The sequence below is a fragment of the Bombus pascuorum genome, chromosome 4 (genome assembly GCF_905332965.1).
Source record: "Bombus pascuorum chromosome 4, iyBomPasc1.1, whole genome shotgun sequence".
Lineage (NCBI taxonomy): Eukaryota > Metazoa > Arthropoda > Insecta > Hymenoptera > Apidae > Bombus > Bombus pascuorum.
Genome location: NC_083491.1, coordinates 6607132 through 6632503, shown reverse-complemented (window position 1 = coordinate 6632503; position 25372 = coordinate 6607132). Strand labels below are relative to the sequence as shown.

The 25372-nt window shown below is 27.4% G+C and overlaps 5 protein-coding genes across 14 annotated transcripts; 3 read left to right on the top strand and 2 right to left on the bottom strand.

The window, feature by feature from the left end:
* The first annotated feature begins 158 nt into the window (after positions 1 to 158).
* LOC132905787 (probable RNA-binding protein 18) lies at positions 159 to 1907 on the top strand. 2 transcript variants are annotated; one of them, XM_060957423.1, is made up of 5 exons: positions 159 to 459; positions 577 to 674; positions 827 to 1013; positions 1170 to 1246; positions 1329 to 1907. In XM_060957423.1, exons 1-5 carry the CDS (start codon positions 448 to 450, stop codon positions 1543 to 1545), a joined length of 591 nt encoding a protein of 196 aa, XP_060813406.1. In that variant the 5' UTR covers positions 159 to 447; the 3' UTR covers positions 1546 to 1907. The 2 variants fall into 2 exon arrangements, with proteins under 2 accessions (XP_060813406.1, XP_060813405.1); XM_060957422.1 differs by having other exon boundaries at positions 577 to 677; positions 803 to 1013.
* Positions 1899 to 3385, bottom strand: LOC132905791 (small ribosomal subunit protein mS25). 2 transcript variants are annotated; one of them, XM_060957427.1, is made up of 5 exons: positions 3301 to 3385; positions 3122 to 3227; positions 2757 to 2980; positions 2574 to 2680; positions 1899 to 2344 (listed from the first exon to the last, which is right to left on the bottom strand). In XM_060957427.1, exons 3-5 carry the CDS (start codon positions 2891 to 2893, stop codon positions 2073 to 2075), a joined length of 516 nt encoding a protein of 171 aa, XP_060813410.1. In that variant the 5' UTR covers positions 2894 to 2980; positions 3122 to 3227; positions 3301 to 3385; the 3' UTR covers positions 1899 to 2072. The 2 variants fall into 2 exon arrangements, with proteins under 2 accessions (XP_060813410.1, XP_060813411.1); XM_060957428.1 differs by lacking the exon at positions 3301 to 3385 and having other exon boundaries at positions 3122 to 3256.
* LOC132905773 (alanine--tRNA ligase, cytoplasmic) lies at positions 3360 to 8510 on the top strand. Of its 2 annotated transcripts, none has more exons than XM_060957398.1 (15): positions 3360 to 3490; positions 3676 to 3869; positions 3954 to 4142; positions 4221 to 4366; positions 4500 to 4691; positions 4752 to 5042; positions 5137 to 5246; positions 5331 to 5605; positions 5687 to 6010; positions 6085 to 6343; positions 6456 to 6708; positions 6789 to 7053; positions 7130 to 7414; positions 7494 to 7671; positions 7753 to 8510. In XM_060957398.1, exons 2-15 carry the CDS (start codon positions 3726 to 3728, stop codon positions 8421 to 8423), a joined length of 3582 nt encoding a protein of 1193 aa, XP_060813381.1. In that variant the 5' UTR covers positions 3360 to 3490; positions 3676 to 3725; the 3' UTR covers positions 8424 to 8510. The 2 variants fall into 2 exon arrangements, with proteins under 2 accessions (XP_060813381.1, XP_060813380.1); XM_060957397.1 differs by having other exon boundaries at positions 7750 to 8510.
* On the bottom strand, positions 8449 to 14127 carry LOC132905782 (mitochondrial ribosome-associated GTPase 2). 4 transcript variants are annotated; one of them, XM_060957414.1, is made up of 8 exons: positions 11451 to 11684; positions 9898 to 10134; positions 9707 to 9826; positions 9281 to 9619; positions 9060 to 9198; positions 8901 to 8981; positions 8749 to 8777; positions 8449 to 8671 (listed from the first exon to the last, which is right to left on the bottom strand). In XM_060957414.1, the coding sequence occupies exons 2-8, from the start codon at positions 10132 to 10134 to the stop codon at positions 8522 to 8524; spliced, it is 1095 nt and encodes a 364-aa protein (XP_060813397.1). In that variant the 5' UTR covers positions 11451 to 11684; the 3' UTR covers positions 8449 to 8521. The 4 variants fall into 4 exon arrangements, with proteins under 4 accessions (XP_060813397.1, XP_060813396.1, XP_060813395.1 ...); XM_060957413.1 differs by lacking the exon at positions 11451 to 11684 and adding an exon at positions 14034 to 14127 and having other exon boundaries at positions 8749 to 8981; XM_060957412.1 differs by having other exon boundaries at positions 8749 to 8981; positions 11451 to 11682.
* LOC132905786 (plasmanylethanolamine desaturase 1) lies at positions 12911 to 24468 on the top strand. Of its 4 annotated transcripts, none has more exons than XM_060957419.1 (6): positions 12911 to 13225; positions 15973 to 16811; positions 18501 to 19173; positions 19613 to 19824; positions 20028 to 20246; positions 20396 to 24468. In XM_060957419.1, the coding sequence occupies exons 3-6, from the start codon at positions 18942 to 18944 to the stop codon at positions 20654 to 20656; spliced, it is 924 nt and encodes a 307-aa protein (XP_060813402.1). In that variant the 5' UTR covers positions 12911 to 13225; positions 15973 to 16811; positions 18501 to 18941; the 3' UTR covers positions 20657 to 24468. The 4 variants fall into 4 exon arrangements, with proteins under 4 accessions (XP_060813402.1, XP_060813404.1, XP_060813403.1 ...); XM_060957418.1 differs by lacking the exon at positions 12911 to 13225 and adding an exon at positions 14478 to 14570; XM_060957421.1 differs by lacking the exon at positions 15973 to 16811.
* Positions 24469 to 25372: the final 904 nt, after the last annotated feature.

Genomic DNA, 25372 nt, shown 5'->3' with positions numbered 1-25372 from the left:
TTCGCATATCATAAATAACATGATTTGCACATATGTTTTTGTGCTATATTTTACTCATATTTATTCATTCATAATTATAGTTGAAAATATATATTAAAAATAATCTTGAACATATATTAAATACGAAAATAAGAGGACAATTTACTACGATGAAGTATCGTTAAAGATAATAGAGCCTTTGATATGCGTTATAAATATCGATATATATTTGTACAACATATTTCAATTATTCTGCAAATAAATATCTCGTAATACTTGTAACTATCATCCGTAGAGATGAACAATTTTGCTAAACTGCCGTAAAGCGAATGTATGTGTTGTCGATGCATTTCTACGATTTCATATAAATACTTGAGGTCTAATGCCCAATTTTACAGAAAAATACATTTCGAAGTCAATATCGACGATTAAGATTTCTTCGATTAATGTAATATCTTTTAAGACACTATGAATATGGAGGTAAAACTTGATTTCTCAAATTGTAAATAGGTTATACTATTATACTTGAGTCTAATTAAGTAATTTGAAGTATATGTATGATAGTATTTTAATAATCACAATTTTATTTATTTTTAGCCAGTTACCAAAGTTCCTTTGCCATTAGAACCCATAAAATCAAATCATGTGGAAGATAGAAGATTGTGGGTGGGCAATTTAGATTTAAGGATTAATGAGTAAGTATTTAATTAGATCAATCAAACCATACTTTCTTAACATGATAGTTTTATTATTTGAAAGTAATATAATTTTTTTGTGTGATGAAAATATCTGAAAAAACTAACTCTTTATCTGTTAACTGGTACCAACTCCTAAAACTTGTCCAAAGACATGGAACGATCGAAAAGTTCGACCTCTTGTTTCATCGATCAGGTCCACAAGCTGGTCAACCTAGAGGTTATGCATTTGTTACGTACAAAACTATTCAAGATGCTAAGACAGCCAAAGATGCTTTACATAATTTAAAAGTAGGATCAAAAAACATCATTGTGAGATGGGCACACAGTGTGACAGAGGTAATTATTAAAATAGTTCTATTGAAATATTGATCTTTACAAGTTTGTTGCTAAAAAAGAGATACTAAAATCTTTAAACATTAAGTTTACATCGATAAATTAATATTATGTTGTAAATTGAATATTACAATATTAACAGCATTTCTTCTTTTTAAGTCTGATATGGATAAGCCAAAACCAAAAATAGATATACCTGCTTTAGCTGGAGCTAAGAAAGAAGATAAAAGAATTAGGTAAGTTTATGTTTATAAATATATTAAGATGAAAGTACATTTTAATTTCTATTATTAAATGTTACTATAATTTTCTTAATAGTCGTGAAACAGCAATTCAAGCTATAGAAGCAAAATTGAAACTGATGAAAGAATCGAAAGAAGAATTTGAATTGAATAAGCCTTTAAATGGATCACCTGTAATACAATTGTATCAAAAGCCAGAAAATCCAAAACCGTCCACGTCAAGCCGTTATCATAATCGAAGCAATCATTATCACAATAATAAGCCATATAATCGTCATAAACCAAGAAGATAATTTAAATTATTTCTTTTTTCATTTATAGTGTTATAATTAAAGATAATCAATTCATTTTTATTAATTAACATTTGTTCCATGACTGCATATAGTTGGCATATTTATATTATTTATAATTTCTCTTTAAGTAATGTCTCTGTATTAAGTCAATTTTTTTTATTATAAAGTCTTATATTTTTTAGTTAGTCTTTTTTAATCTCTTTTTTTACTATCAACATGATTCCTACAGTGACGCGATTGCACATTAGATACAGAAGTATCTTAATTCACTAACAATGTAATGCTTAATATGTACATCAATGTACACGTATTTTCATAATCTATAATATCTTTTTATATAATAAACAAATATATACTTTAAATACATATTTTATTGTAATGCAAAACATGATAATTTTTTATTTAATATTAAGTAACTAGAAACAAAAAACTATTAATTACCAAAATTAAATAAACATGATACTAAATGTTTTTTTTTTTGCTATAGTAAGTTTTATTTTAACCATAATGCACTCATTAAAGCAAAATTATATTTCCCCTTTATTTTGCTTTCTTATATATTTTCCACGTATGTGATATGGCAGAGGTACTATAGCAGGACATGGTACTTGATCAGGTATTACACACATACAGCTTCTAGGACAGCCAACGCCAAAATTAGCAGGATTATCTTTCTTTCTTTTCAATATACTTTCTTCCTGCTGAACTTTCAGTGATTTACAAATTACATTTTGAAGATGATGTAATATATCTTCTTTAGATTTGCCATCTACATCAATTAACATAGTGTTTCCATTTTCTGCATAAAATTAAGAAAAGATAATTTTTTAAATTTAATATTTTAAAAATATGAAATATGTTTATTAATATCTATAAATTTTTTAATGTTAGAATAAAAAATTCATCTAAAAATATACAGTACAAAAAAACTATTAAATTATTATTTTTAAACTGACATTCAAATAATTTTAATTAAAACCATATATGTGTGTGTGTATATATATATAAGTTTTTACCACATAACATACCATAATAACATTTTATAAAAGGTGTTGGTGTCATATTTTTAAAAGTGACAATTTGCACGTTTGGATTTTTATATTGAAGTTGTGATAAATGCCAAAATACAAATTGCCTAAATATAAATCAGACTTGTTATAAATATTTTAATTATTTTCCAAATAGTTTTATGAAAATAATGTAAGACTTACCTGGCGCCATTATGATGTTCTCCATGTGTATTATAATTAACAGAAAATATTTGTATTTCATCTTTTAAAATTAATTTGCCAGAATTTAAATAGTTTAATGTTCTTCGTATAGGTGCTCTACCAATCATAAACGGCATTTTTACTATTTGTTAATTAAACAACGTGTAAGACAATAACTTAATCCTTTATTGCCTCTCTTTTATATGCATATACATTAAATATACCTAAAATGAAATAGTTTTAGATATAATTATTTTATTACTATTTTATATTCCATTTAAGTAAGAAATATGAATAAGTAAGAAATAATAGTTTAAATATACAGTTAATAAATATTTTTAATAAGAAAAGTATTTTTGATTTACCTTTACCCTTCCCTTAACAAAGGTTGATAATGTTTACTCTTCCACTATAGTAATATTTTATAAGTCCTTCTTTAAATCATGTATATGAATATTACGGTGATAAAATCTAAAAAATTTTTTGGTTATGTATCTTTATTTACGTGTTTATGTATAGTCTTATCATTTATTAGTATATATACTATGTATATGTGGTTGTGGATGATTTGACCGTTAATGCAGTCAAAGAACTAAAGTTACGGTCATGATACAATCTGGTGCCGGTACAATCGCATATGTTGCAAAGATCTTTTCCTTTCTCTTTTGAAATACCTTATATCCAGTTTTTGTAAAGCTCGCTGCTTTGATATAAACTTCCGTATTTAATTTCGAGTAAGTTTACAGATTGTACCCCCTGTTTATATTTTATAATCTTATAATATTACGATGTCAATACAAATTTTAGTTTTTTAATTAATATTTATTACTTGAATATTTTGCTTTATTTAAATAAACAATATAAACTGTCACCATATGTTCAAATTACTTTATGAGTATTATATATTATTTAATTTTAGAAGTAAAAGTGGAGAAATAGAAATAAAGAAGTGGGAAAGAATAGATCAGTATGACTGCAATGATGAGTGCTAAGCAAATTCGCCAAGCTTATATTGATTTTTTTAAAAGTAAGAATCACAAATACGTTCATTCCAGTTCTACAATACCACACGATGATCCTACATTATTATTTACAAATGCTGGAATGAACCAGGTATAATATATTTAATAAAGATATTATTATCTTCAGTTATTAAAATATATCTTTCATTCATTTGTTTATTTTGATCATTTTTAGTTTAAACCAATATTTCTGGGAACAGTGGATCCTAATAGCGATATGGCAAAGCTAATGAGAGCTGTTAACAGTCAAAAATGTATTAGAGCTGGAGGAAAACATAATGATCTAGATGATGTTGGAAAAGATGTCTACCATCATACATTTTTTGAAATGATGGGTAACTGGTCTTTTGGAGATTATTTTAAAGTAATATACTAATCATGTAATGCATGATTTATTGAAAAATAATTATTGCAATTTCTACATATATGACTGATTCTTTAGAAAGAGATTTGTACTTGGGCTTGGGAATTTCTAACTGTTAAGTTAAAGTTATCAGCAGATCGACTGTATGTAACTTATTTTGGAGGCGATGAAAAAAATAATTTAAAATCTGATGAAGAATGCAAACAAATCTGGCTTTCTTTAGGGTAATTAGATATTTATTATATTTATTTCTTAATATTTAGTAGTAGTATTATTATATTTAGTTTTTATTGTATCAATTATTATTAGCATAGCTTTTATAAAAGGACATTATAAACACTTATTTTACTTTCTTAGTGTATCTCCTAGTCATGTATTACCAGGAAATATGAAAGATAATTTCTGGGAAATGGGAGAAACAGGCCCATGTGGACCTTGTAGTGAAATCCATTATGATCGTATTGGCAATAGGGAAGCAGCTGATTTAGTAAATCAAGATGATCCAGATGTTTTGGAGATTTGGAATCTTGTATTTATACAATTTAATAGGTAAGTAACTTATAATAATAAAAGTAAGCTTTATTTCTCTAATGTTGTATATTATTTTAGAGAAACTGATGGAAGTTTGAAACCATTACCAAAAAAACACATTGATTGTGGTCTAGGTTTAGAAAGATTAGTGTCAGTTATGCAAAATAAAAAAGCAAATTATGATACAGATTTATTTGTACCACTTTTTGATGCAATACAAGAAGGTACAGGAGCACCACCTTATCGGGGAAGGGTAGGCATGGAAGATGAAGATGGAATAGATATGGCATATAGAGTTTTGGCTGATCATGCAAGAACTATTACAATTGCTCTTGCAGATGGAGGTGTACCTGATAATACTGGTAGAGGGTGTGTTTTATTAAATTTATGTATCTATGTCTTTTTAAATTACGTATTTTGATCATATTCCATCATATAAATTGTACCATTAATGAAACTTTAGATATGTGTTAAGAAGAATTTTGAGGCGTGCTGTACGTTATGCAACTGAAAAATTGAATGCTAAACCTGGTTTTTTTGGGTCATTGGTGAACGTTGTGGTAGATATTCTTGGTAAGTATTTTCAGTTTGATTTCTAAGTTTTTTATATTATTTATGACATTTTATATTAAAAATTACTTTTTTATGGGAATATAGGTGACGTCTTTCCAGAAGTGAGAAAAGACCCACAGTATATAATTGATGTCATTAATGAAGAAGAAATTCAATTTCTCAAGACTTTATCGCGTGGTCGTAATTTATTAAATCGTACTATAGCAAAATTAGAATCATCAAATGTTCTCCCAGGTGATGTTGCATGGCGTCTATACGACACATATGGTTTTCCGGTTGATTTAACACAACTTATGGCTGAAGAGAAAGGTTTAAAAGTAGATATAATCGGCTACGAAGAAGCAAAAAAGCAAGCTCAGGTACTAGATATGTCAAGTACTTTGCAGCAATAATTCAGAATGTTATTGGTAAAATAATTATAATTATTTAATTTATCTCAGCTTATTTCCCAAAGTAGAAGTGGTGGAGTAGATGATCAAATTAATTTGGATGTTCATGCAATTACTGAATTACAAAATAAAGGAATTAAACCAACAAACGACTTGCCGAAATATAATTACAACGTTGTAAATAATAAATTATACGAAGAATATGAATTTGTTCCATGTATTGGTACTGTTATTGCTGTTAGACGTGCAAAGACTTTCGTCGATGAAGTATCGTCAGGAGAAGAAGTTGGGATTTTGTTAGATCAAACTAACTTCTATGCAGAGCAGGGTGGACAAATATACGATGAAGGATTTTTAGTGAAGATCGATGATGACGTAAATATATACCGTAATTAAATTTACATGTATTTACGCATAATTATTAAAGATAACTATCTTCATCTTTCTAGGATACCGAAGTTCGTATAAAAAATGTTCAAGTAAGAGGTGGTTACGTTTTACACATTGGAACTGTAGGTCAAGGAAAATTGAAAAAAGGCGATAAAGTTTTCTTGAACATAGATACTACACGAAGGAGACTTATAATGAGCAACCACACTGCAACTCATGCTCTTAATCATGCTCTTCGCAAAGTGTTAGGCACAGAAGTTGATCAGAAGGGTTCTTTAGTTGCACCTGACCGTCTTCGTTTTGATTTTACAAATAAAGGTTTGTTAAAAATCAGTAATAAAGACCACACAGAATGTAAAATATATTTTAAAATGCTTAAAAAAATCTGTACATATATTCTAAACATCTTCTAAACATATATTCTAAACAGGAGCAATGACTGCAGAACAAGTAAGAAAGGTAGAGGAAATTACAAGTAATATGATAAAAGGAAATAAGAAGATTTATGCTAAAGAAAGTAATTTAGCACTAGCAAAAACTATTCAAGGATTACGTGCTATGTTTGAAGAAACATATCCTGATCCTGTAAGAGTTGTTAGTATAGGTATACCAGTTGAGGACTTAGAAAAAGATCCTTTAAGTAGTGCTGCATTACAAACTAGCGTAGAATTTTGTGGTGGAACGTAAATATGTTTAATATTTTCAATAATGTACAATAAAGGTTGTAAACATTTTTTAATTATATAGGTTTAATTGTTTTTAGGCATTTACATTGTACAGAACATATTGGAGATTTTGTTATAGCCAGTGAAGAGGCTATTGCTAAAGGTATTAGGCGTATAGTAGCTCTAACAGGCCCTGAAGCAACAAAAGCTCAGAAGAAAGCATCTATATTACAAAATCATTTAGACCAACTCCAAGCAACTATAGTAGCTGATAAAGGTGGTGTAAATATAAAAGAACACATAAAAGAAATAGTTGAATTAACAGATGACGTTTCACATGCTACTATTTCAAGTTGGAGAAAGGTACATTTTATACATACACATACATTTTTGTAGAGTTCATTTTGTAACCATCATAAACGTGTTCATTTAAATATAGGATAAAATGCGCAAAATGTTAAAAGATTTAAGAAAGGCACTCGACGATAAAGAGCGTGTAGCTAAAATCGCAATAGTCAATGCAGTAGTAGATACCATTCAAGAAATAATTCAACAAAATGTTGGATGTTTAGTATTAGTTGAAGTATTGCAAGCATATAGTAATACAAAAGCTTTAGATTCAGCCCTAAAAAAAATAAAAGCTATATCTCCAGAGACAAGTGCATTACTTATAAGTGTCGATCCTGATGCTAAAAAAATTTTTGCTCTTAGCGCAGTATCTAAGGTAAGATCAGATGCGTGTAGCCAAATAAGCTAATTGATATAAAAATAATACTTTTATTATGTTTTATAAAATACAATAGTCTGCTGTAAATAAAGGATTAAAAGCAAATGAATGGATTCAAGAAATTGCTTCACTCATGGAAGGAAAAGGTGGTGGAAAATCTGAATCTGCTCAGGCTTCGGGTACGAATATATCATGCGTAACTAAGTTGGTACACACTGCTAAAAATTTTGCTAACTCAAAGCTTGGAATAGTAGGTAGGATCTAATTTACTATATATCAACATTGATATGTCATATAGACTGAAAGTATCTGAACTTAAAACATGTTTCCAGAAGATATTGTAAATGAAAATCATGATCAATTGAAAAGTAGCGAAAAATCTGTATGTTCTAAAACTTTAAAAAAGAAATTGGTACTTTCCAATGATATCGGAAGTATTAAATATTATCGTACTCAAATAGTCGCTAAATATAGCGATATAGAACTAACTACATCACAACATAGAAATGATGACACATCCAAATGTATTAAGCTAGAAGGAAATGGTGTTGTGTTGTCTGATAGCAATGCGATTGCGTTTTATTTATCCAGTGATCAATTAAGATGTTCGAGCAATGTTTTTACATTCAGTGAAGTTTTACAATGGTTAAGTTATGCAGATAATCATATTTTGCCAGCAGTACTTGGATGGATTGTGCCATGTCTTTCAAAAAATGTTCCAAATAATGTGAAGACAAATATTAAAACATCTAAAGAAGATGTTCTATCTTCTTTGAAGAAACTAAATAATATACTATTGACAAAAACTTATTTAGTGGGAGAACGAATTAGTCTTGCAGATATTATTGTTTTCACTGCTTTAATGCCGTTGTACGAACATGTATTAGATCCGGCATCTAGAAAGCAGTATACAAATCTAAATAGATGGTTTTTCACTATCTTAAATCAGTCGGAAGTAGCTAGTATAATAAAAAACTTTAAAATTTGTGAAAAATCTGTTAATTGATATTAAATATTGTTTTTGAAACAAATGGTTTTTATAAATGATTTTTATTAACAAATTATTATAAATATATAATGTAATTAATCAAAATATTCTTTGTACTACAATACATTTTCCTTCTTACTCTCTTCTTCTTCCTTGTCATATAGTATTCTTATTTCTCTTAATAAAGTGGATATATTTGTACCCATTTTAGCAGAAATTGGAATAATTGGTAAATTAATTTTTTGTTTGAGTATTTCCAACTTCTCCTATAATTATATAGTTAGTTATATTATGGTAATATTCATTTTTTAAATAATATTAATTAAAGAAAACAATATCTGACCATTGCTCCTGGTAAATCTATCTTATTTGCTGCAATAAGATGTAATCGTTTATTTAGTTTTACATTAAATTCTGTGATTTCGTATTTTAAAGTTTCAAAATCTCTCCATGGTTCGTCAGAGGCAACATCGAGAATAAATAATAAAACCTTACAACGTTCTGCATGTTTAAGAAATTGTATGCCAAGTCCTCTATTTTTATGAGAGTCAGGTATAAGACCTGGTAAATCAGCCACTTGGGAATTAACAAATTTATTATTAAAAAAATAATACGAATGAAATATTGATTAATTGATTATATTACGTTACCAACCTGTAACTTGCTCATAATCATCATACAATATGATTCCTAAATGAGGTTTCAGTGTCGTAAATTGATATGCTGCAACTTTTGGTCTAGCTCTAGATATTGCCCTTAGTAATGTACTTTTACCTGCATTTGGAAATCCAATCTAATACAAACATTTGAATTGTTGTTAGCTTTTAACTAAATTTTAAGAGATCAATCAGAATATTAATATAGCATTTACTTACTAATCCTACATGTGCCATACTACTTATTTCTAACACATACTGTAAATCTTCTCCATCTGCACCATATTCACTTATACATGGAGATTGTTGTACATCTGATTTAAAAAATGCATTCCCATGACCACCAGCACCACCTCGTGCAGCAATAAACATCATTCCTTCTTGATTTAAGTCAGCTATTATGCTTCCTTTCATATTGCGTATTATGGTACCTATAGGAACAGGTACTACAGTATGCTTGGCATTTTTTCCAAAACAGCTTTTATTATAGCCTTTTTCTCCATCTTCAGCTTTGAGAACAGAACTTATATGTGAAAGATCTCTAACAGATAATGATGTCTGCAACATTTGAAGTATACATATTTCAAATATTATCAATTCTATTTATCTTCAATCTGTTTTAACAAATTATTATTCAATTTTTACCTCAAATATTATATGACCACCATGTCCCCCATCTCCACCATCTGGCCCAGCATTCTCATTTGACCATAATTGTAAAAAAGATATTTCTCCATTTCCACCTTTTCCTCCAATTGTTCTTACCTAAATATTGATGTAAGTAAATATTTGTAAATATTAAGCACAAATTAAAGAAAAATTGTTTAACTTCATACTTGCTTCAAATCAAGGATACTTCTATCTGCGTCATTCTTTGCTCTTGGTTTTATACTACGTAATGGTTTGGGAACATTCTTTTGTTCTGTAAATCTTTTAGAAGTACAAAATGATTTAAATATGTTTTTATTTATATCTTTACATTCTTTAATATTTATTGCAGCAGTATATAAAATACTTCGTTTCCAACAATTTTTATGTAAAATTAGATTCCTTATTTGATGAATGTAATACATCTGAAAATAAAATCACAATTTTAAATGTAAATAAATAAGAATTTATTAAATTATGTATTACATTGATTTTCACTTTTTATATATGTACATATGTAATAACATTATCTTCCAACCACAACATTTAAATTATTTTCCAAAATATTTGTTATTAAATTTTGGTGTATATTAATAACTCTTTCTCTATATAAGGGTAAATGGTTAGATTTATAACTTATTCTATAAGTTCTTTTTTCTACTTTTCCTTCTGATTCATATAACCTTAAGAAATTAACATCATTTATAATATGTCCTGCATGATTATATAACAAAACATAAAATTTAATTGGATTAAATTCTTCCTTAACACTGAAAGTTATATCAAATGCATATGTACGAGTATCTATATTAGTTTCATTTATATGCGATATGTTTGTAATTTGACTTATATCTTTCCATGAAAAATTATTACTATTGCATTCTAGAATGTTTATTTTCTTTTTAGGCGCAATGTTCTTAGCAGTTGGTGGTTTAGATTTTATAAATATGTGAGTTAAAGCCCCAGCAGAATGAAATTGTTTGTCCAAACTGCGATATCCAGTTACTACATAACTTTGAAAAGATGACCATACAAATGGTTCAATCGCTGTTAGTACAAAATTTCCATGTGCTGCCATTTCTATAATTTTCCATGAATCATCCCAACGTCTTGGTGGGTTGTCAATAGCTGTACCACCCTGACCATTGCATAGAGTAACTAATACTTGACCATTGCTTTTTAATATTTCTGATGCACTTATAAAGAATTGTCTTAATAACTCCCTATTCTTTTCTATTCGCATCTTACCACCAACATGAGGGAAGTTAAAAATAATTTTGTTAAATAATTTTGTTTTTAATATTGGATATTCTTTTAAATTTGTTGCATCAACACCTAATAATACACGAACTCCTGAAAAGAAAAACATAGAATTTTTATATATAATTAATTATATTAAAGAATATAAAGAAAAAATATTAATCTTTTCCAAAAAAATACCAACCATTACTTCTTAGATATTCTATGTTTTTCTTTCCAAGCTCTTGATCAACATTAGCTTCGTAACATGTTGCAGTAATATTAATTTTTAAATTGAGATGGAACAGTGCAACAGAAAATGAAAAATTGCCTTCTCCAACTAGGAGTATACAATCATTTTCATTGAACATAGTAACTTTCATGATTTTGGTAAATCAAGGTAATAGAATTATTATATTGTATAATCACTATTAAAATAATGTGTTTAAATTTCTCTGAAAGGCATATTTACTAACTCTTAAAACACGAAAACACGACTAACCTCATATGAATAGTGCAACAATGGTGTACTACACGTGATTTAATAGTTTATTGTTTATAATTATGGTAATATACATATTAAGCTAATTAGAAAGCTTAATAAATGAGCAAATGAATTTTTAAATAATTTTAATAAGATTAGTAACATTAAATATTATCATACTCGAATTTAAAAAATGAAAAGAAAATTTAAGATACGACATACACTATGTCTAACGAGACAAGGCAATAAACGTAAACAAAATGTGGTTATTGCGGATGCGGCCGCCGATTAGTAATATTTGAATGTCATATACTTATAAATTTAAGATCACTCTCAGAATGCTATTTCCATATTTATAAATGTGGATTGTGTGAAATATATACGATACACTTCTGTAATTTTCTGAATTTCATGTACTAATGAAAGTCAATGAAAAATGCAATATTTACCAATTTACATTACAACTTAATTTTACATTATAACTTAATTAAATTACATTAAAGGTTGATATGTGTAACCTAAGCTTATATAGAGAAATTAATAAATTATATTAATATTTTTATGTTTGTTATTAATATATACGTAAAAATGAACAAAAATTTTTAAGATATATCTAAATTTGTTTTAACTGTATTCCATTAATAGTTTCATGTATTTTATTACTGGTACAAATGTTTACTAATAATTTTTATTTCCCTGCTACATATATTATCATAAAACTTAAAAATTACTCTAATTGTAGTATAATTTCTAATACATATATATAATGCATTCTTTTTTTTATATTAGTTATTATCGAACACATATAAATAAAATTGATTAAAATCTAAGCAACATACATACATATTATATATATGAAATCACAGATGTTTTTACATGATATTATGTATATATATTGGATATTGTGTTAATTCATTGCGGAAGTAATTTAAAATAAACCTTGCATTTTTCTGATATCTTCTTTGGCTTACAAACGAAAGTTTGTGACATAATAGTACGACGAATGAATGAAACTATTTTTGTACGATACTTCGATGAGTGTGTTATAAAATTAGCATCATGAATTCACTGTATGATTCCGTTTTTGCATACAATAAATATTAATTCACGGAGCGTTGAATTTCTCAGAAAGATTATAAATAAATGAATCTATTCATGATTGCTTAATTGATTATTATTTACTAAATAGGAAATAGAAAATTCATAGAGATTCTTGGAAAATATCCAGACTTATTAAGGCTGTTAATATTTGAAAAAATTCAAGTCGACTTACGTCAACTTAACATACTGTTGTATTTATTATAACATTTACGTACTATAATTAATTAAATTCAAGCGTATTAAATTTTACATCATTTACTAGTATTTTTATATGACTACAAAGATATAATATTATAAAAATGAAATTCACAACTTAATAAAAAAGTACTTCGGTGGAAAATTGGAGTGTAAGCAAATACTTCTTGTAACCATTGTATATGTATATGTACTTACAGATATATGTTTGTACATTCTACGGATCATAATATCATCTTTTCTGTAGTTATGCTTATCATGATTTTATATATCATAGCATACAAGTCTGTGAATAACCGATATGTAGTCAATCAGCAGCAAAAAATATTAACTAGTGGTTTTTCATTGTGACACACATTATACACTGTGCATTGTACCTTGAGAATCTATGTATCATGTCGTCACGGTTATACCCTCGACACGCATAGCCGATTCAGTGTCTTTTGAAGCTAAGGAAAATCTAGACCGATCACACACTGTATTACTAAATTTTAATAGTAAGTTATACGAAACATAATATCTGAATCATTATTCATAAGGCCATACGAATAGCTTATTGTTTACCAGAAATATTACCATTTTGTCACATAGTAACCATAGCAAATGTTTTATAATATCTTTGCATATTTTGCTAATTGATAATCTAATCAATAAAAATCTAATAAAATTTATTTGATACAAAATTTAATATATGAAACATTTTATTGTATAATAGTAAAAATTTAACTACAATAGAAAACTAATTTTAGATTAGAAGAAAAAATTATTACACGTATAATCGTAAATAATGCATAAGCAATGAAAATTAACACAAATTTATGAAGTAAACAAATAAATAAATATTTCTTACAAACTTCTCAATACATTTCAAAACATCCAGTCAGACAAAACGCGCGCGAACAAAGGAAAAAGGAAATAAATTTAAAGGTTTGTCGTTAACGTAATTATAAAGAGTTGAAGGTTAAATTAGAAGGATTAAATTAGATTAACTTATGTAAGAATATCCGATCATTCGATGTTAATTATACTTACATATAAAATTAACTTCCATAAATGATGGGTATATATAATAATTCCATTTTTTTAAGTCTTTAGATCAATTTTAATATCAAATATAAATTATATATAATACAGAAAATATAAAGCAATAATTTTTGCTTTTATAATGATGAATGATGAATGCTGATAAAAGGAGTATTATATAATTGCAAGAAATCTAACTTCTGTGAAAATTGAACGATGTTACCTTCTTTTTATCTTACAGATTAGTTTCTAGGTACTGATAGCACTTAAATAGCAACTCACCTATACGTTTGCACGCGCACCAATGAAACTCTATTGTTATTTCATATTCACATTGTAGAGGTCCAATGATTCAACATTTATTGTTAAATCATGTAGCGCAAATCACGAATGAATACGATTGAAACGTTTCCACTATTGACTTTCAATACTTAGAAAGTGAACTTACGTTCATTGCTTCTTTAATAGTATAATAAAACCTATGTGAAAAAAGGAAAACACTTTTTGTTCTTCTATAATTGACAACCGCCCCTTGTGCATACATAACGTGCTTATCACGGTTAAGAATTTATGTCAACCGAAGTTTCGCACATCTGAGTTTATTTTGGCGTTATTGTAACTTGGCAACTAGACTGGTCGTACAAGGCTAAAAGAAGAACTCAACCTCAAACAGATAAATTACAAAGAAAATTTTATTAAATATTATAAAATAGTGCAGATTATATTAAAAAAAAGCTAATGGAAAAGAAGTTAAAATTCATGTTAACGACACTGCTTTGTTGTAATGGTCATCTAACTCTTTATATTTAAATTCATTCGGTAAGTACATAAACCAATGTTTTTATATAATTATAGATAGATCGCGAGCTTGATACCTTGTATAAGAAATTGGTTTAACGACGAAAATTAATCGATTGCTTGCGATAGGCAATCGATAATTTTCTATCAAGCTAATATAAAATTTATTTAACAATTTCGATATCGAAAATTGCTATTATAATATGATTGTTATTATACATAATAGTATGTTATCGTGTGTACTATTATCTATTACGTGATCACGGACCTACATACATCCGTGATATAACTCATGAAAAACTTAGAAGCTAGTCATTCTCGGTCGATTTTCTTTTAAATAAAGTATGAGTATTTCGTGAAACATCATGTGTACCAGTCCCTAAAGGACTTTCAGGTCACATTAGACTTGAAACTTAACAACTCGCAAATGTACAACGCAAATACACGATTATATATATACATATAAGTCTGGTATTATAAGATTATTAGTATGTGATTATTTATTATAAATTTATTGTTTATATTATAATTGTAATAAATTTTAATTTTCATATAAAGAGAATTTTAAGAGCACATTACAATTGATATCAAAATTAGTAATTGAAAACTTCAATCGTAATATTAAATTTGTAGATAACCGTGATATTTAAGGACATGCGTAAGAGTTTAACCATTCATATTAACAATTACGCACCCGATTATATAGATTCAAGTTAATTAACAAATATACAACATTTAGTAATATAAGAATGCTGTATGATACACATACACGAATAATCATGACATATTGCATACTTAATCGATGACGTATATATATACTACATGAATTTCTATAGCTCCTAATTTACGTGCGTCTTGCATACTATATTTTAAGTAGTTATAAAGTAAATCTCATAAGCGTGTACAGCTAATGAGTCATAAAACAATACGCTGAAGAAAATAATTTCTAAATTCATATTTTTAGTAAGGTAAAATTACATATATACAAAAAAATTAGTAATATTTACATCTTCAATGATGAAAAGCTCAAGAAAAAAACGTGTATATGTGTATAATAATTAAACCGGGGATTTTTATGCAAAATCCATATTATTAAAAATATAATTAAAAAGGCAGAAGATGGGTAAGAAATTGTTTTACCTACAGAGTACTATACAAAGTACTTTGAATATTTTATATATTTTTTCATATTATGTGCATTCTGAGCAATTTAAAATTTTGTATAAATGCATAAAAATCCACAGTCTAATAGTAATGTAGGATTAACATAATAATACACGTAATAATAAGGTTGCAAAGAATGACGATTTAATTAAGTAGAACAACGCGTATGCGTATGTATATTCCAAATAACGATGTGAATGAAAATACGAGCGCAACAAATTATCCCACCTCAACTCAACGGAACTCTTCTTATGTCTAGAAGTGGTAACATCAGGGAGGGTAACCGCATGACGGCGCCACGAGAGCGTCGCGACGCGAGCTACGGTCGTCAGGCGGCGCCGGTCGTTCGTCACGAAACGAGGCGGGGTTGCAGGAGAAGTTCTCGTATGAAAGAAGGAAAGAGTCAGAGACAGAGGCAAATCGCGTGACGTGAACTCGAGTAAAAGAGAAAGAATCGAGAAGAATCGGGTGAACAGAACGGTGTAAGGTGTAAGGCATACACTGCGAAACTAGCGCCTCCGTTTGTACGCTCTATTCGTTATTTTCGTATCTTTCGGCTTATGAAAAAGAGAAAACCACGAGTCCCCGGAATTAAATGCCAACTTGTGTCAACGTATATCTCCTTGATTCTTTCGTCAATTACTCCCACCTTTCTTTTCTCTTTATGCACGCACTCTCTCGTTATTTGCTACCTTCAATTTTACGTCCTTATACTAGTGTTTGTCATTCACGAAAATATACAAACTCCCAAACCTGTTACTACCAGTTCTCTGTGGTGATATCACGGTGTAGCAACATCAAAGTTGACGACGAAAAAGAAGAAAAATCTCGTGTATAAAATTTATACATGACTGCATATGAACATCATGCGTGCTTTCTTTACATATGTACGTGTTATATCGTTACGAGGTACGATAGTGTCTCGTCGTAGGTCTCTTGTGACCCTATCAGTGACTAATTGAGCGTGCAAATTCAGTAACTTTATGGCTGGACAATGTGTCGACCAAGATAACGACCGCATGCAGAAACATCAAAGAATCCTCTGAATTCTGCGAGGATTCTCTATCGCTGTCTCTGTTCTTATCGCCTCTCTTATGGGTATGCTCTACCTGATGTTTATTTCCATTCGAAATTTCATTTTACCATGAATTTCAATGTTTCATTTTGAAACTTTAAATTATGATATTATCTGTCGATATTTGCTTGTATATTATTTAGTGTTACCTACAGCTTTAATTACAAATACACGTGTCGTGCGCGTGTAGTGTACGCATAGAGCGCAAATCTATCGAGTGCGTAACTATGCACGCCGGTTTAGAATATCGTGTGTGCAAAATTTCTGAAAAATGAATGAACAACGAGATATCAAGTTTCATGCCTGCAAAGGTATATACGACAGAGTATATAACAATTTGTTTATTATAATTTATAATTTAATGTTAAATTCAATTTTGTTAAAATATCGCGGCTAATAAATGTTCTTAGTTTTGAACGAGTGTATATGCAAAATATTCATTCATTCGAAATTTTATATGATCGAACTGTAAAATTTTTACTTATATATATGTAAACACAGACGATTAACTAATTAAGTGATGACATATTATTTATTAGAAAGACACTTTAACTGAATTTATTAGTCAATTAATTTTTTATAATTCATTTTTGTCCTAGATGTTCAATTTTTCGAATTTCTAAATTTTCTATATGTATGGATATAAGATAAGATAAATTAATAATATCACATGACACAAAGTAGCTCTTGAATTATTTCGATTAGTCGGTACACGCATATTAAAAATGTGACTAAAAGTGGACTCGATACATTATCAAAATTATTTTCTAAGTTCGTGTAAAAGCGAAATTAACCTACTTTGCCGATGCCTACATACAGACGCGGATTATATTATTGTTATTCCACAGCTTAGATATTTATAAATTGTTATCTTTATTTTTCTTGAAAGATAACGCGTGACAGCATTTACTGCAACAAATATTGTAATTAAACGCTTTAAATTTTTTCGTTGAAGCGATATCTTTGAAGAAATATTTATATTAATATAATTAAACGATTGATGGATATTTATTATAAGCATAAAATAATGCAATAATTGTTATAATTCACTTGCATTAATAAAATGAAGAAAATTATTATAAATGTTGTTTGAGCAATTATTAGATTTTTCAGAAATTACTTTAATCGATATTATTACTGTTAATTTCTTAGTAATATCTTATTTAAAAAACAAATATATTGAATTAAGGTAATTCACAATTATGGTAATAAGTTAAGTCGAAAATGTTCAATACAATAAGTTTTGTAGCTTGTTATTATGTTACAATGTTTCTTTTGTAAATTATTATTATTATTGAAGCCTTCCCAAGCATCTTAGTTATCAGATAGTATACCGATAAAAATATATGAAATTAGATATAAAAAACATTATTCGGTGAGGAAAGTTCGATATTTGCGATATTTGTTATATTTGTTCAGTTGTTGCTTTCAATATTTTATTATAACATGTTCGTTTTGATTGTTCAAAGTGTTATTGAAATGAAAAATTTTCGCATGTTAAGATAATCATATTGGTAAAATATTATACATTGAATATGCAATTTTTAGTACGTTTTTTAATATTTTTATTAATAATCGAGCATGATATAAAGTTTATACCAGAAAATATTTCCATGAATTAAAATCATATGCAATTTTTTTTTTTAATTATGTATATCAAAATAAAAATTATTTATTGTAATAATAATTGTTATTTTGTGTGTTTCTCGTAGTACAAATTTCGTCGAATGAGGCTTCAGATCCAAAGAATCCAGAACGAAATTAAAAGAAACGCAAAACAACAACAAAGCTTTAAATCCAACATATAAATGGTATAATGACCGCAGTAGAGAAAATTGTACAAGAATCAGATGGATCAAACAATAGATGATGAGAAACTACATCAAATGATGCGTAACACGTTATGGCAATTTCTGCATACAAAATTCAAAAGATCGTCCATATTTTGTAAGAACCCACTCGATAGAATATAAATCCTTTATACGAATATATAGAAACGCATCGCTGCCTTTTGAGTAACCGATTCAAAGAGACATCGCAATGTCGAAAAACGCGCAACCGTTACGAAGCAAGACCGACTCGTAAAAAGAAAAAAAAGACACGTTAGGATTTGCATTATTCAAGGTATATTCAAGATAATTACGATATTAAGTATGGATGAGATAAAGGTAGCGAACTTGGGCCAAGCGGCATCAGCCGCATGCTCGATGGCTACGAATTTCTTGGCGCCAGTGAAAACCGAACGGCAGATCTACGAGAATTCGATGCTCGAGGACGATCCCAATGCCAATTCGGTGGTCTCAACTTCACAAGAGGACAGAACTATACCAAGATGGGGTCCTAATCACAAGGGTGCTCAAGAATTAGCAAATCTTTATAGTACTGGTAATAATTTTAATAATTAGTTTTTTCCCACGTAGACATTTTCAGCGATATCTCGATATTTATTAAAATTTAAAACAATTTTGAATATATGTTGTATATAAAAATACATTCGGTGAATTCAATTAATAATTTCATTATATTTAATATAAAATCTTGGAAAAGTATACATTAGCGGCACGTGTAAATACATTATATGTTTTCTGATTTTAATACTTGCCAAAATATTAGCTATATATCGGTCGCACCTTGGAATTCTCGAGTGTGAACTAAAATAAAGGGCAATCTAACAATACATATCTTTGTATCTATACAATAATTATAAAATCATTATTATGATACCACTCTCATATGTAAAGATATTTTACATTTTGTAGTTAGAATAGTACAGTATCGAAATTTCGGTGATTAACGATGATTGATGATAATATTTTTATTGCAGGGAAAAGAACGCAAGAGTGCATTTGTGTCGGCATCTGCATTACTCTCATCGTAGTTAATTCGATATTTATTCTTGTCAGATTACGATTAGAAAATTTGAGCTCGATAGCGATAGCAGCATTTTGTGGCATCGTTACGGCAGATTTTGGATCTGGATTAGTACATTGGGCTGCTGACACATGGGGCTCCGTGGAGCTTCCAGTTCTTGGAAAGGTAAATTGCAAAAAACCGTTGCACAAAATATACTTATTTACACGTTTAAGATTAATGTTTTCATTGAACGATGAAAGTTATTAATAGATTATATCTATATACATTTATATATATGTGTATGCATTTAAAAAATTTTTATATATAAATATATATATATATATATATATATATGTATGTATGTATGTATGTATGTGTACTTCCAGAATTTTTTAAGACCATTTCGAGAGCACCACATTGATCCAACTAGCATAACAAGGCATGATTTTATAGAAACTAATGGTGACAATTTCATGGTCACAATTCCATTCCTTTACAAATTAACATGGGATTTCTTAACTCTCCCAGAATCAGAGATACAACAAAAATTTGTTTGGACCTGTTATTGGTTTCTACTTGCAATTTTTGTGGCAATGACTAATCAGGTAATTGAATATAATTTGTCGATATATATATCAGATAACTTCTTATATTTAAGAAACAAAGTACAACTTTTATATAAAATTCTTCAATTCTATCAAATTTAGTATTACCAGAGTGTCATAGTATCAATAACATAAAAGACTTTTTCCAGATACATAAATGGTCACATACATATTTTGGATTACCTTCCTGGGTTGTTTGGTTACAAGAACATAGAATTATATTGCCTAGAAAACATCATCGTGTGCATCATGTTGCACCACATGAAACTTATTTCTGTATTACTACTGGATGGTTAAATTGGCCATTAGAACAACTTCGGTTTTGGTATATTCTAGAAACTGTAATCGAAAAAGCTACTGGCTGTAAACCTAGGGCGGATGATTTGAAATGGGCACAAAAACGATCTTGAGAATTAATGTATTTTATTGTTTTATGCATTTTCATGGATAAAAAAAAATTTAACAAAAAAATGAAATTTTCCATGAACTAACTTCATGAAAAAATATAGAGAAAAATTTTGAATAGAACATGCTGAAAGGAAAGTTAAATCTATACTGTATTTTTTTTTTTTTTTTTTCTTATATTTAGCACTACGAGGCCTTTCCTACAAAATAGATAGCGTGATTAAAGACATTTAGTATTACTTAAATATGCTTTTGAAGTTTACACATTTATAATATATATATATAAACGCAATAATATAAATATATGTGTATATACATTACATAAGAGAAATGTGAGTATGAAATCATGTTTGTGTAAGTATAAATTATGAATTAACAATTGGCCTGATGAATTAAGCAATTCATACGTTTATGCACCGCACAATCATTACATAAGTAGCACAAATTTGAAGCAAAGAGTATTAATTTAACATTTTATATAATAATTTATAAAGTATTAAGATTACAATCACAAAATATTGCAGTACATTGTGAATGAGAAGTGCCGTGTACTATATTTAAATTTTAAACACAATGTCCAGTGGCTATGAAATGAAACTGAATGTTAAAAATAAAATGCATTGATATACACATGTATACTTATATACATGTATATATATATGCATACTATATGTAGTTGTATACATGTATACATATTTATGAATTAATTTAAAATTGTCGCTTACATTTGTTCGCGTATAAATCTAAACAGTGTAATTTTAATGGAAAGATATTTAAATTAATTAATATGCTAATTTATAATAGCCTAAACTGCTGTTTAAGTACAATCAATATCCCTGAACCCCAGAAAATTTTTAAACTACTAAAATTTAATAAAAGGCATTGATTTATAAAAACTTATTATTAAAAATGAATATTGTCAATTTAACTATTACCTATCTACGTAAATAATTTAATATTTGTTGTGTTTAGAAGAAAAACAAATTAGCTATCGTTCATTAATAAATCTATATACATTTTTTTATATATTACATTGTGTTCATAATCATTCAAATCGACAATTTGATTTTAATCTTGATATAAAAAGTTCGTCTACATGTACACAGTCTGAGCTAAGATTTATTTAACAATATTATGAAACAATATATAAATAGTATAAAAAAATAAAACATTGCTTATAAATTGAATGACGTCTTTTTTAGTATAGAAATGATACTTTTTTTTACCAATTACATTTCTTAGCTCGTGACAAATAATTCAACAGACATAAAAATTGTAAGGTGCTAAATATAAGTACAAGTTTTCGGTTCAGGGACCAATAAAAGAGTTAATTGCTCTTTGCAGCAGTTTTCTAAATTGGTTTGACTTGGATAGAGTATACTGATACTTAAGTAGTATGAGAAATTTGTGGAATCTTCATAAATATATATTATTAAAATTACAATAATTGCCTTGATTTTTATACACATTTTTTCATTGACTACTATTTCAAATGGCTTGTAACTTTCAGTATACTTTATGCAGAGCTTGACCATGATGTATGTTCCTTACAAGCAAATCATTAGTAATGTCTTTTAAAGAAAATGATATTAGAGGACATTACGTTTATTACAAATATCGTAATTGTTATTGTTGTTGTTATTGTTATAGAAAAAAAGAAGCATAAATTTTTAACAAACTTGTCAAATAGCAATGCGTGCCAGAACTGATGCTTTTTTTTTTTAATATAGATCTATTTAATAGTTACCTAATAACAACACAAAGCGAAATGAACACAAAAATTATATTTTTGGCTAATAACTTAATTTTCTATGCAATATATATTTATGTCATTAATATTACTGCAAACATTAATTACCTTTTGCGATATATAGATTTTTAAAGATGAATTTTGAAATATGAGAATAGAACTGTACATTGTGTCGTCTATATATGAAAATGAGAGGAAATGAAAAAATGGAGATTCATTATTTTACCATGAATGATTTGAGCGTTTAGTTATGTGTACTACTTGAATGTTAATTTTGAATTACAACTCACCATTCATCACAACGAAAAAAGAAAGACTACTGAAACATAAAACGTTATATATAAAGGCAGCATAGATGTATGATAACTACATAACTATTTCATTAATTTAATGATCGATATCGCAACACGAAATATTTTGATTAAAATAAAGTGTCTCGTTTTCACATTCCATAAGTCTAATTATGTGAACATATTTATTGCACCAATATTCAGTGAATTGAATATGCAGATATTTATTTACATTATATCTAATAACAATACCAAAAAATTAATGTTAATTTATGAAATAGTTCATTTGAACAATTCCTACATAGGTTTATACAATTTTAATAACAGTCAATATACCATCAGCCTTATATAACATAAAAACAAAGAATATTTTATTGAAAAATAATCTTAAGCTTTAATATTTTGAGGCTACATTCACTTTAGAAGTTAGTCTCTATTTTAAACAGTACATAGTACATAAGAAATTTACGCAAAATAAACTGAATTGAACGCTATAATAAATTTAAATACATTGTAAGAACTACTAGTATTAATAATTTTGAATTTTCAGCAGCACATTTAGATGTAAATATATGTTATTAAGCTTAAATTTATAAAAGAGAAATATATAACGCATAGTTCAAACGAAAAATGAAATAAAGGCTGTAAATATATTGAATTTGATACATAAAGAATATTTATATCTAATTCTAATTGCAAAAATGCACATACCTATTTTCATATGATTATAAATTGAACACTTTTAATGGAATTACATTGTATCATTATTAAACACAATCTTTCACATTCAGTTTTATAATATTTTTAATAATTGATTTTTCGAGGAAGAAATAATAAAATGTAATTTCAACAAATATGCGTACATACATTTTGTTTTGCTCGATTTGGTGTAAGAAAACTGCGTTTAAAATTTATTATACATATTTAAAATGCAGCATGCAATAGACTAAAACTGTTCTATTAATTTTTACGAATTACAATTGAATTATAAAAATACAAAAAAGCAAATTACTACTCTTAATTTTTTATATTGTTCGAAAAGTTGCTTCGTGATAAACAGAAATGTATGTATGTGTATATTGTAATATATATTCTGATATTACAAATGTACATGAAATGCAATCAAAATAATAGAACATACAAAATTTTAAAAATATGCTTATATGCAGTTTTCTGGCTACAGTAACATGTATAAATAGCGACTGAAACTGGAATTTGCATTTGCCTTATCTGCATGTGTTTAGTTGAAAAGATTTTCTCTTAGTGAGATGGCAAATAAATAAATGAGGATAGCGTAAACAATGTATGAAGTTCATAATCAACTATAAAAAAACAAGCCTTACATAAGCTAGAAATAGCATTGTTCCATTATTAATATATAATGGTGTCTCTGAAAATGTCAAAGTGATAGTTCAGTAACTTTACAAAAGTCTGAATTAATATTTTATACTAATGTTGTAAAGAAAAGAACATGCATCTTGTTTGATTATGACTTTGCAACGTTAGAATTTTTCATCTTTATGCTGTTATTAAGATGTAAACATAAAGGAGAATATTATTACAATGATATTAAAGAATGTGACTCTCTAATAAAAACATTATCTTGTGATAATAAAAATTTTATATGTTTATAAATTATATAGCAAAACTGCACATTAGGATTTAAATATTCATTGATGTCTGATAAATTTTTTAAATACCAATATATTGTATTACAAAACTTTATCCTGCAGAAAGAAGCAAATAATTGCTTAATAAATAACAAAATATTCATATATATTTGTGTCTTGCTGTCATTTTATATTTTTATTTCAGTGATACATCTTTTTCCAATTAATTAGTAAGTTTTTAACAATAAATTATATCTAATAAACATTTCAAAATTTATAAAAGTGTACCAATCCTAAATGATATATTACACATTTAATATTTGACACACATCTTATCAATAAAAATTTACTTTGAGAAATAACAAAAAAATTATTTAAAAATATGTAAAAACAAATATAAAAATAATTCATAAAAATGCTTAATTAATATTTTATTTTTATAAATGAAACACAATTATTGGATTCTAATTGTCAATTATTACATCCTATATAAATTGACTTATTTATATTATAATTACAAATTGAAGGATAGAAATTACATTGCTTTAATAAATATTTTTTGCATACTTATTATAATACTTTATTAAGTAATTCATATACGTAATACTATACTATAACTATGATAAAATATAATTAGACAATGGATTTTTATTCATTTTTTGTAAAGCTAATTAAACAAATGAAATCTCAGTAGAAATTTATTTCTTCCGCTGAATATCATAATAAGTTCTACACTTTGGATATTTTGTATATTTTTTGCATAATATGTGCAATATGTACATTTTTGCAGTTTTAAATTTCCTATAAATGCATAAAAATTCATTGTCTAAATATAACATCTCACATCTCACATTCAATACATAATAGAAAAAAGACGACTAAGAAAGATATTAATTTCACATTATTGTGATAACAAATTTAATTAATTAAATAACATTTTTCGTAATTACTACTTGAGGGAAAAAGTTTTAATTTAGCAATTAGGGATTTAAATAAATTTCAAATTCCCTATTCCTTCTGATAAAACAGTTTCTTAGGAGGCGGGCGTTACATCGACGTCAACGCAGATCG

Excerpts from the sequence above, each read along its gene's own strand:
- LOC132905791 (XM_060957427.1), bottom strand. The coding sequence starts at position 2,893 with ATGCCGTTTATGATTGGTAGAGCACCTATACGAAGAACATTAAACTAT. Across the intron at positions 2,681-2,756 it reads GAACATCATAATGGCGCCAG|GCAATTTGTATTTTGGCATT; the intron begins GTAAGTCTTACA and ends ATTTATATTTAG. Across the intron at positions 2,345-2,573 it reads TTTTATAAAATGTTATTATG|AAAATGGAAACACTATGTTA; the intron begins GTATGTTATGTG and ends AATTTTATGCAG.
- LOC132905773 (XM_060957397.1), top strand. The coding sequence starts at position 3,726 with ATGACTGCAATGATGAGTGCTAAGCAAATTCGCCAAGCTTATATTGAT. Across the intron at positions 4,143-4,220 it reads CTTTTGGAGATTATTTTAAA|AAAGAGATTTGTACTTGGGC; the intron begins GTAATATACTAA and ends CTGATTCTTTAG. Across the intron at positions 7,415-7,493 it reads CTCTTAGCGCAGTATCTAAG|TCTGCTGTAAATAAAGGATT; the intron begins GTAAGATCAGAT and ends AAAATACAATAG.
- LOC132905786 (XM_060957421.1), top strand. The coding sequence starts at position 18,942 with ATGGATGAGATAAAGGTAGCGAACTTGGGCCAAGCGGCATCAGCCGCA. Across the intron at positions 19,174-19,612 it reads AGCAAATCTTTATAGTACTG|GGAAAAGAACGCAAGAGTGC; the intron begins GTAATAATTTTA and ends TTTTTATTGCAG. Across the intron at positions 19,825-20,027 it reads AGCTTCCAGTTCTTGGAAAG|AATTTTTTAAGACCATTTCG; the intron begins GTAAATTGCAAA and ends GTGTACTTCCAG.
- LOC132905782 (XM_060957413.1), bottom strand. The coding sequence starts at position 10,134 with ATGTATTACATTCATCAAATAAGGAATCTAATTTTACATAAAAATTGT. Across the intron at positions 9,620-9,706 it reads GTGGTCATATAATATTTGAG|ACATCATTATCTGTTAGAGA; the intron begins GTAAAAATTGAA and ends CAAATGTTGCAG. Across the intron at positions 8,982-9,059 it reads TGATTATGAGCAAGTTACAG|TGGCTGATTTACCAGGTCTT; the intron begins GTTGGTAACGTA and ends TTAATTCCCAAG.
- LOC132905787 (XM_060957422.1), top strand. Across the intron at positions 678-802 it reads GATTTAAGGATTAATGAGTA|CCAACTCCTAAAACTTGTCC; the intron begins AGTATTTAATTA and ends TGTTAACTGGTA. Across the intron at positions 1,247-1,328 it reads AAAGAAGATAAAAGAATTAG|TCGTGAAACAGCAATTCAAG; the intron begins GTAAGTTTATGT and ends TTTTCTTAATAG.